Source organism: Parus major, chromosome 1A (assembly GCF_001522545.3).
Source record: "Parus major isolate Abel chromosome 1A, Parus_major1.1, whole genome shotgun sequence".
Lineage (NCBI taxonomy): Eukaryota > Metazoa > Chordata > Aves > Passeriformes > Paridae > Parus > Parus major.
In genome coordinates, this window is record NC_031773.1 from 36,722,606 (window position 1) to 36,733,824 (window position 11,219).

An 11,219-nucleotide genomic window follows, 5' to 3' on the forward strand; every position below is an offset into this window, starting at 1 on the left:
ATTTCAAGTGTATTTCCTAGTTCTACCTTTTTTAATACACAACTTGACTTCTCAGGTCCCCGTCTCTTTCTCCCCTGCCCTATGGATGTTGATGGCTCCAGAGTGTGGTTCACAGATCTTTGGAACTATTCGCTGGTTCCATATCTTCTGGAAGCTGTGAGGGAAGGACTCCAGGTATGTCATTTGTTCCTAGAAATTTTTTTAATTGCTTTCAAAGGCTTTCTCCAAGCTGTTTTTAAACGGTGCATCCTGCTATGAATGCTGTTGCATTTGCAAGAGGAAAATCTTTGGATGGGTTATAGAAGGCAGACTCCAATTCCTTTTGACATGCTCTTACTCTGTATAATTTGGCTTTTTCTGCTCCAGCACTAGCATATCTTGTATTTTATGAAGAGGGTTTCTTCTCTGTGACTGGAGGAAGGTGTTTTTTTTCCATTGGTTAAAGAGTTCCCAGCATGGCTAAATACAGCTCAGATTGTCTCCCTGAGTCAAGGCAGTCTCAGCCTATCCCTGAATGGAACAGTTAATGAGCTTTACACTGGTGCCAGAAAATAGCTTTGATCTCTGTAATCCTCCTTCCACCTACATACACATGTAGGTACACAGGTTTGTGGGAAAAAGCTTTTGAACAAGGATGTTTTCATAGAATCATAGAAAGGCTTGGATTGGAAGGGACCTAAAGGATCGTCCAATTGCTGTCCTTGAACATATCCGGGGATGGGGCATCCACAACTTTTCTGGGAAACTTGTTCCAGTGTCTCAGCACCCTCACTGTAAAGAATTTCTTCCTAACATCCAATCTAAATCTCTCCTTTCTTAGTGTAAATTCATTCTGCCTTGTCCTATCACTATCTGGCTGCATTAAAATGTTGTTCCCCCTCTTTTTTATAAGCGCCCTGGAAGGTTGCAATGAAGTCTTCCCCAGGAGGATAACTCTCAGGGTTATACCAGAGGAGGTTAGGATTTTGGATAATTCCACATTTTTGGAGGAAACATAAATCTTTACATTAATCCATTCTCTTTTTTTTTAATTTTTTTCCCTCTATCTTTAATTGGCTTTCTCCCTTTTCCTTTTTGTTTATGCACTGCAATTCTATGTCCTCTAAAAAGATGCTTTGTGGTAAGGCATTTTTTTCCACACATGACAACAAAAGAAATTACTGTATAGTGCAGGGAAGAATGTTATAGACTAGGCAAAGAACTGTATAAGCAGCTGTAGTTTCTTTATCACCTGTATTGACACAGTGACATACTGATGCAATGAAGGTTTAGAATCTTGCCTGTTGAGTATCTCATGCTTTCCTAAAACTGCTTATCTCTCTGGGAATTACAGTGTTTATGCCTTGTGCAGAATACTGCCAAACATTTGATAGAACAGCCACAGTGAGATTAACAGCACTTGTTTAGACCAGTTATAAAAACGCAGTGATATTCTTCATGCTCATATTTTCCCAAGCATACAGGATAACTGCTTAAATGAAAACTTCAGTTGTGGAGCAGAAGATGGCAGCATATAGAAGAAAATATGTTTGTTTCATGAGCTGTAATAATTTTTAGATACTTTGGATGGCTTCCATAGAATTCCATAGAATGAAATTATTAATAATAAACATAATTCTTTTATAATATATAATTCAGTGTTCCTGGAACCAAAGATAGATAGAAACTGCCTTTCTGGTCAGGTACTTTGCAAACTCACTTGTCAAACGTAGGATTTACAAGCCTTGCTCTAAATTCCAGGAAAGATTTAGTCACTGTTAATCTCAGATGAAGGGAAGTGCTACAGCCTGGAGTTAGCCTGCTACCCCTGAGAAACATTTCTCTTGGCTTATTTAGGCAGATCCCTGTTGTAGCAGCCTAGCCTCAGTGCAGGGCAGAAGTCTGAGTATCTCTGTGCCTAATACAGGGAACTTGGCTACCTAACCTGAAGCTCTGCAGTCAGCAAGTGCCTGGCAGCAGGTGTTGCAGTGATAAGCACAACCCATCATTCTGCCTTTATCACTGAAGTTCCTCCCCTGTTGTAGTCCCTTTAGGAGTGCAGCCCACATGTATCCTCTGTGAGTGCATGCCCTGCCAATAGCATGGTGTTCTTTGGATTGTATGAAACTGTTTGAGGCGGGAGAAATTACAAAAAGCCCCGGTGGATGACTGTCCATCCCAGTGTGTCACTGTCACAGCTAAAGGAAATCTTTAAAGCAGCAAACAAGGGGCTCTCAGTTAACGTGTTGCTTGTGAACAGCAATACAGAAAGGGGTGAATTTTAGTGAGGAAGAAGCTACCAGATCTCCTAAAATTACAATATTCTCATTCTTACTTCCTCTGTCCTCCTCCCAGGTTCATAAGCATTTTATGCTTCATAGTAAGGAAAAATAGATCCCTTGTGAAGTTCTTCTCTTAACCTTCTGAAAGTTATCACATTTAGGATGTGGACAGATGTCTGCTTCAGCATCTCATTTTGCTAGGAGACGTGAACAATCTGTACTGCCGTCTTCTAATTCACTCCAAAAAAATCCAATTAACTTGAATGCTTTTGATAGGTCTGTGTTAATTTCTCTGATATGCCTTAAGCAAATTACCTCGAGGTCTCATTTCACATTGTATCAAGCACTTTCTGTTGTCTACAAGTGTCACTAGTTATGGAGCATTTTCCAATTTACAGCCACTCTGAGTATTGAAGGAGCATTAGTGGAGATGTTCTGATCTCCTTAAGGTCTTATTTTACCTGAGTACTGGGAACATCTGAAAGCAAATATCTTTCTAAAATGGTTTAGATGTTTGTGATGACTTTTTTTTCTGCTGTTATGACTGGTACTGAAAACACTGTGGAATACTGACCTGTGTTATATCCACCATATAGATGTATGGTAAGAGGGCACCCTGGGAGGATCCCTCCAAGTGGGTAGCTGATACCTACCCATGGAGCTCTGCAACTCTACAGCATGAGTGGCCATCACTACTTCAGCTAAGGCCCGAAGATGTTGGTTATGAAGGTTATGCATCAGCAAAGGAAGGAACAACCTCTAAGCACGTTCCACAGACTGATACAGAAGGGGATCCCTTGGTAAGATTCAAATTTTTGGGGAAAGGCTTTTCAGCATGCACTTTACTCTTACATGTTAAACTGCAGTAAAAAAAAGTACTGCGCACCTGTTCCAGAACAGACTTTTAAAATTAATCTTCCGATAATTTATGGAAATGTTGAAAATGAAAGGAAGCCAGGAGGGTGTGTATCACCAACACAATGATATATGTCCTTACATTGTTTGTATTTCCCATCTACCCAGGTGTATCAGGTCTTCATCATTATATTGTTTGCATAACACTCTTCAGCAGCTTATTAATCAATTTTATCATGAAAACATCTTTCCTCATTGGGCACTCTTTCACCTACATTATACAAATGAAGCATTGCGATATTCACATTATCTAACCTACCTATCATAGAGAATTTAGTGAAAATAGTAATTAGCCATTCTTCCATTTCTCATAATATTTCAAGATAACTGATGACTGTGTAATAGTCTTATTGTAGAAGGAATGCAAATGTGCTGGCATTAAATGATAAGAAGTTGATTTCCCTCAATGCCACGTATTGTTTTATTTAAATACGATCCCAGACATTTGGGTTTACCGTTGCCTCCTCTGATTATGGACTATTAAAATGCATATGTTGAACTGCTATTCTTGTGTAGTGCTTTCTCTGTGGACTGCCTTCATCGCAATTCAAAATACCATTTTAGAGAAATGTATTTTTAGAATACAGTCAGCCCTTGAAAAAGGGAATTTCTCAAAGAAAAATCCATTTAACTCTTAATGGTGTTAAGAAAATGGTTCCTCAGCCCCATTGTTTCATATTCAGAAACAGACCTTGTGTCCTGAAAAAGTGTAGAAAATCATCTTATTTGAGCTCCTCTTCCATGCCACAAGCTTTCAGGTGATATTTTGACCCTGTGGTTTGGGCTTCCAGTGTATTGGACAGGCTTCCATCACAGCATAATCTCCACTGTGGTGAAAGCTCAGGCTGTGGGCAGCCTGAGTTCAGTGTCCACTCACCCCTGCTCCCTGCACACTGTGCTCAGCCTCTGTACCTGAGCAAATACCAGAATCTTGAAAGCTGTGACTGGAGAGTTTGCCCCTGTCTCCACTAGAGCTCATGGGTGGGCAGACACTGCACTTGTGGAAGCAGGATATCATGCAGGATGTATTGAACACCCACTGCAGGTGTCCTGTGTTCACAAGCATGGATACGTATTAAAGCTTCAGCAAACCTACACAAAAGTGTTCAACACTGTTCAGTGCCTAGAAAAAACTTCACCAAGCTGAAAGCATAGAGATGTAAGGATATCTGAACTAACTGGAAGTAGGGGCTTAAAACACAAACCAATAGGAATACATCTTTGGCTTTGGTTTTTCATTGTCTGCTTTCTGTAAAGACAGTGTATTTGTTGCTTGAAAAGCACTGAAGTACTGTCAACATTGCTCACAGTCCTTAGCATGCTGGCAGAAGTAGATGTTTTATACATAAAATCCTGCCCATTATACAGTTAGGCATCAAGCATCCAAGCAATTTTCTGGATCTTAATGCTGCTATTTGATGATTTTCAAGGTTTTGATGGATTTCAGGTACCAGTAATCCCTAAATTATGGGGGGCTCTACTCTCCTGGATAGGAGGATCTGTTGCTGTTCAACTCTTGAGGTCAGACCCTCAGCAGCAGATGGGACTCATTTATGAAGCAGCTGGCATCAGTCTACCCTCCCTCATTCCCTCCCCATCTTTCTGTTGTAGAGGGGGTATGTTACTGTGATTATGTTTTCAGTTGCTTTTCCAGTGTAATGCATCTGCACTATCCAAAAATTATCTGGAAGCTTAACTGTCTCCAAATATGGGCCCAGATGTCCAGCTGAGATACAGCTTCCTTCCTCTGCCAGCGTTGCAGCTGCAGCTGGCCTCACCCCTGAATTAAAGAGAGTTATCAGGCAGCTCCATTGTGTCCCTCTTTGGACCTTTAAACTTCTATTTAAAAACCAGAAGGCAATGAAAAGAGTGCTGGTAGGAGCCGCTAACACCCTGCCCTTTCTGAAAGCTTTTTGCATGGTCTCTCATCTAGGTACCAGCACACCTCATACAGCAAGGGAGCTTAATTAAATTTTAACACGGTCAGTGCAGTATTAAATGAGATGAGATTATGTAAACATTGCTTTCTTCTTTCAGATGAATATGCTAATGAGGCTTCAAGAGGCAGCCAACTATTCGAGCGCACAGAGCTGTGACAGTGATAGCACCAGCCACCATGACGACATTTTGGATTCATCCCTTGAATCAACTCTCTGAAAGGGACAAATCTTGCTGTAGGATGATGGTAAAATCTGTTTCCACTAGACCACTGCCAGTATTAAAGCAGCACACCGAGGTCTCTGAGTAAGAATGGTGTGTCGTAGGGAGGCAGGAGACCTAACTCTGCAAAGTCAGGAAGAAAAATTGAAGTGGAAAGCTTGAATTAGTTTAATTTCAAGGCGTTTCAATACCTATGGAGCCGTGTGAGACTCCATTTGTCAACTGGAAAGTGCCCTAGACCAAGGGCATCTGAGCAGATTGCACACGTGTTAGCCAAACTGGAATATTTTTTTCCCCTTATCCTCTTTCTCTCTCTTTGTCTCTCTGTGTTTCCCTGTACAAGTTTACAGTGAAACTTCTTCGGGTTTTTTTTTTTCCCTTTAGTTTACCCTGAGATTCTGCATGAACAATGCAGTCTTCTAATTATCTTTTAACCTCTGTTGTGCCACATGGTGCTGGTCACAGGACGGCAGTGGTGTTTGTGTTATACACTACTGCCCATTCCAGAACGAGTAAAAGATGATAGTAACTCAGAAAGCACAAACAGTATTGTGCAATCACCAGAAAACATGACTGTGATATGCTGGATAAGTGCCAATTTAATTCTAACTGCCATGGTCACGGTGATGCGCTCCATCAAGTTTTTAGTACACAAGCCACAGATTTTATAAAGTTATTTTTACCACAAGGGTCTTTTTTAACCGCCTGCCCACTCCTTAACAACAGTTTTCTACCAATTATTAACCAACACTGATTAAAGGCTTTTTAGGGCTTCATTTGTTTGAGCCTTTTCAGTGAAAGAAGGAACATTTCTTATGGTGCTGTCTCACTGCCTTAAAACAGATTTCTAGAACAGTTTTACAGTTGGTTTAATTCCTAAACCATTGGTAATTTACACTGTTTTTTTCTTCATTTACTAATGAGAAAACATCAGTTAACATAGTAGCCTCATATCTGTATATCATGATTTTTTAAAGTAATGGATACGAGAAAGAACAGTTGCTATATAATATTTTTATCTTGTGAATAGATTTCTCTGCCTACCCTCAGAAGTACACAAGGACCCTAAACCCACTTTCACTGCCACCTAAATGCTGACAAAATCGGCTCAAATCCATTTGGTCCCATAGAATGGAATTTTTGGGAGGATAGATGTTTTGAATACTTATCCAGCAGAGCTGGATGCACTTGATGCAGCATGAGCACAAATATATGGGTTTGGTTTTTTTTTCCTTTCTCTAGTTTCAGCATGTTGTTTTGATTGTTATAGTTGTACATGAAGAATTCAGCATAAAAGAACACTGAAGCAGTGATGTCCACTGTGGAAGAGGAAGAGTTTATACTGTAAAAGTGGGTTGGTTTTGCACAGTCTACTGGGTGGGTATTGTAAATATAAAGAAAAAGAAAAAAAAATAAAAAAAAAAAGCCTTGCACAAATCAAATCAAAAACAAACAAACAAACAAAAAAAATTGTATTTTATTCTGTTGGTGTTAAGAGATGTTTCACTTGCTGAGATTTCCTGTATGTTGCAAACAAATACAGAATGCAAAACCTAAAAGCTGTTATTACCTGGTGTGTTTGTCCTGTACTTACAATTGTTACAACTATGCAGGAGCTATCAATGCTACAGTTAGCACATCTCAATATCTGTATGAAACCAATACATTTTGGGGGGAAAAGTCTGAAAATGTTTAAGGTTCATATGTCACAGCAGGCTACAACCAGACTGCATCTGGATTGCTCACAGTAACCAGAAACACTCTTTTACCACGAGAGCCGTGAGGTTAAAATAGGCGTGCATGAACCTGTGAAGGTACCTAAGGGCTCTGGCATTGTGTAGTCATGTACTGTACACCTCCATGGATGTTACCTTCGGGATGTGTATCTGGTGCTATTCACTCCTGGTGGCCACCCCGTGGCCACCTGCTGTAACCTAAAGAAATCAATGCAGTTTCCAAATGGCACTGAGCTGCATCGCTGAACCTAGAGGTTCCTACACGGTGCTATTGCCCTGAATAAAACTTTGAATTTATGCACGTAGGATTCAGTCTGACCAACATTGTGCCCCCCAAATCTGGATCCATTTCTGATGCAAAATGTCAGTTCATACACCTTGACTGACTCAAAGAACTAAAGCAAAGCTGCTCTTTCTTGTACCTTGTGCTCTGAGCAAACCTGCAAATCTTTTCCTGCCATACTTAGCTCACAAACACACAATATTACGTACACAAAACTTCCTGCAATACATCTCAGTGAGTCCACCTAGTTTACAACTCAGAAATTGTTTGTGAAACATTTGTCTGTACACATTTTATATTTTGTACATTTTTGATGTAACATATCTTGTAAATAGACAGAAACAGTGAAATAAATCATCTGAAAATTTTTGTAGTCTTTGTAAAACCCTAATAATAAGTATTTGGTGTCATCGGACTTAACTGGATGATGTATTTTCTATTGGTTTATTGTTCCTCTAGCTTGTAAACCAGCTTGCGTATATTTTTTTTTGCAGGTGTGCACACTGTATCTGTCTAAATTATTACTTTGCCATTAAAGTGGAATTATTTATTGAAAACACAGTCTGGTGTTTTTGCAGTCAGGAGTATTTAACAGATATTATTTCAAATATATGAACATAAAAACAAAATGACATGCTGAAGGATGTGATTTTTCTGTATTCAGCAGAACTAATCTCTGTAGAAACAAAATTAAGTACTGCTTCCAGTTCCAATGATTCAGCAGGGTTTTTGAACATCTGTTTCCTTGGTGGGAACAGGTTATGCCATTCAGAAACAACTTCACAATCTCATTCTCAGGATTATTTTAAAATACAAGCCTATTGATTTTAGTGATAAAAAATATGTCCAAAACCAGTGAAGTATAATGCCTTATTTTGAAGCTCAAAGAACTTAGAGCTACTTCCTCAGCAGGTTGACATCAATATTATTTGATAGAATTCAAAGAAAGTATAATTCTTAGTCACCTAATGATAGAATTTGATGTTGGAGGAGATCATTATGCTCCTCCAAGTTGCAGCATCTCAGCTGTAAGTCTCAGCAGCAGGTCTGTAATTTCTCCTAGGAGTGCAATATCCCAGGAAAGACCTTCAGACATATCAATACAGAGTAGAAGATTGATCACCTCATTAAGGATGTGGATAATTATTGACTGGGTGGTTTGAGCTTTTTAAGGGCTTTATTTGTGGTTAAATCTTACTTAAATTTCACTTTTTCAAAAGAATAATATCCCATACTGTACTTTGTTATGTCCTTTCTTCTTATACTAAAAAGCCAGGCACAATTGGAAACATGTTTTACAATAGTCTCTGCTTGTTTTTTTGATAAGACAGGCAGCTTGCTCATTCCTAGCTTTCCACAATAAGCCATACCTTTCATGCCTCACCATGCTTATTGCAGGACTTTCTGACTATGTGGATTATCCAATAGTCCATTCTGAAATGTGGGTATGAGAGTTGCGCACAGCATTCCTGTCGTGGTTTTACATTTGCTATAAACAGAGCTAATATCACCTTCCTACTCCCACTTCATATTTTCCCTGCTTAGGCTTCAGGGCTGACATTCACTCTCTAATTGCATCAACCCACTGCAAACTCATGTTCAGTTAATTATCTACCAAGACTCTGACTTCTTTTCATGTTCTATCATTTTGAAATACTTAGTCCAATCCTGTCTATATAAACTATGCTCTTTCTTCCTTAGATATATGAGTGCAAATTTATCTGTATTAAAAGAGGATATTCAAATCAGCCCACCCTACTAAATGATTAATTCTCTACAATTATCATCTGTGTAATGTATAACTTCAGCAGCTTCCATCATTTCCAAAACCTGCACTGTCATTTTACTTTCTCTTTCAGTTTGTACATAAAGTAATAAGTTATGTTTTGTCAAGAGCAGAGTCCTGTTGAATCCTGGTGGGAACTTCCATGAAGATTTCCTGTTTACAGCTGCACTGTTTACAGCTGCATTGTTTACAGCTACTTGTGCCATGGGTATATTTGTATTTCAGTTAATATGGATATAAGCATACAAAGCTACATGTATATAATATTACTGGAAATACATTATGAATTAAATGGCTTCTCCATCACTCTAGGTCTCCAAAGATGGATTAGATTGGTTTCTGTTGAAAATTACATAAGTAGAGATGGTCTTCCACAGAAAAAGGACTAGACTAGGGTAGTCTCAGGATGCTTTTCCTATAATTCAGTGCTGCAGTCGTTGCCATTACTTAAGGGAAAAGGTATGAAATTTAATTGTTAAACTCATTTTGTGTCTCCTGTCTCAGCATATCTACCTGTTAACCTTCATCTGGAGACCTGCTCAGTGAATGCCCAGGTTCCCATGACAGAATGGGATAGTGCAGCCTCAGAAAGAAGTGTTTCTAGCAAAGTACTTGAGACATTGCTCTTGCTTACAAGAACTCATTTTTTATGCTATCATTAGCTAACTACAGTGTTTCTCAGCAGGCACTTTTTCTTGATAACTGAATAATGTCACACAAATTAAACACTACCATGAAGTTTGGCAATGTAAGAGCTCCAGATGTGCTTTCATGGGAGAAACGTAGTGCTGGTAATAATACTAGTCACAGAAAGTGGAATCTGTCATGAAAGATAAATTAACCAAAGCCAAGGCCATGTGACCTTGCCTTTCTACACTAAACTGCATTTACTGTTCTTTGTTCAATTGCAGCCTTAAACAAATGCTGCTAAATAGCAATGAGAAAGCACACTGAATAATCATGTCTTTAGTAAAAAAATTCATAAAAGAAATTATGTTTCACCTTTGTTAGTGCTTTTACTTGTTTTTCCAGCAGTTTTTGTTAAATTAGATTGTACAGTTTAAGAAACTTAATTGCATCTTGACAATTAAATGCCAAACCTGGAAGAAAAGACATCTGGTAACAAAATAAAGCATTTATGTGGTGACACATAACTAACACTAATGATTTTATCATGGATGGCTCAGACAGAACAAAGAAGCAGAAAAAATATGCATTATCTGTATGATAAAAGCCCAAGGACTTAGTGAATGAAAAAGTAATTTAAATTGATGAACTGTATTTTAGCATTAATAATTCAACACACCTTAAAAATGTCCTGCTGCACTCTGAAAGTGCAGTGAAAAGACATACACAGACTGAAAACAGACTCTTCAGTGCAGGTGAGCTGTTCCACTCATGTAGGCCACATGCCAGAAAGAGATACAGCTTCTGCAAAGCAGTTCCTGAGCCACCAGATGTAATTTGGTGACAGAATGGATAATTTAGCCCCGTCATTACCATACTCTTCATGTAACTGCCATGATCTTTACCCTAACCCTAACTCTGTCCCTGCTTTTCCAGGTCAAGCTAGTGGCACTGTTTTGAACTAATGGTACTGGCGCTCTGTTGTGGCTGTGCAAAGCCACACTGGAGCAGAATTTGCATCTTAACTGGACTAAGATTACAATGCAAATGTATTTTTCATCTGGAGGAAATAAGAAACATAAAAGTTATATAAGAAAACTTTGTTGTTCCATTAGTAATTACTGTGATTAATTGCTACTTAATGTCTTTGTATTACTGCTTTTGTAGAGTGTGTGTCTCAAATACTTTATGAATAGTTTGCTTGTAAAAACAAATTATGTTTCCGAGTATAAAATCGTACTGCTTGTTTGAGAGCTGGTTATTACCTTGTATCAATCTACCAGCCTGTTTAACAAACTATGTCCACACACAGTAAATTTCATCTCTAGCTTAAGGGTCTCTGAGGTTAAATAGCATGTTTAGTCTTGCTATGTATTCTTTGTAAGTCATGTTCTTTAATTTCTGTCCTGAATATAGGGTTAAGCATATTGGCAATATTAATAAGCATTATT

The 11,219-nt window shown here is 38.6% G+C and overlaps 1 protein-coding gene across 8 annotated transcripts in view; it reads left to right on the plus strand.

Annotated features, from left to right (window-relative positions):
* NAV3 (neuron navigator 3) overlaps nucleotides 1–7,912 on the plus strand; it is a 506,339-nt gene extending 498,427 nt beyond the window's left edge. For all 8 annotated transcript variants that reach the window (XM_015628501.3, XM_015628495.3, XM_015628497.3 and 5 more), the window contains 3 exons: nucleotides 56–174; nucleotides 2,858–3,061; nucleotides 5,214–7,912. In XM_015628501.3, the coding sequence (XP_015483987.1) occupies nucleotides 56–174; nucleotides 2,858–3,061; nucleotides 5,214–5,333 (443 nt within the window). In that variant the 3' untranslated portion in view covers nucleotides 5,334–7,912. The remainder of the gene's footprint in view (nucleotides 1–55; nucleotides 175–2,857; nucleotides 3,062–5,213) is intronic.
* Nucleotides 7,913–11,219: the final 3,307 nt, after the last annotated feature.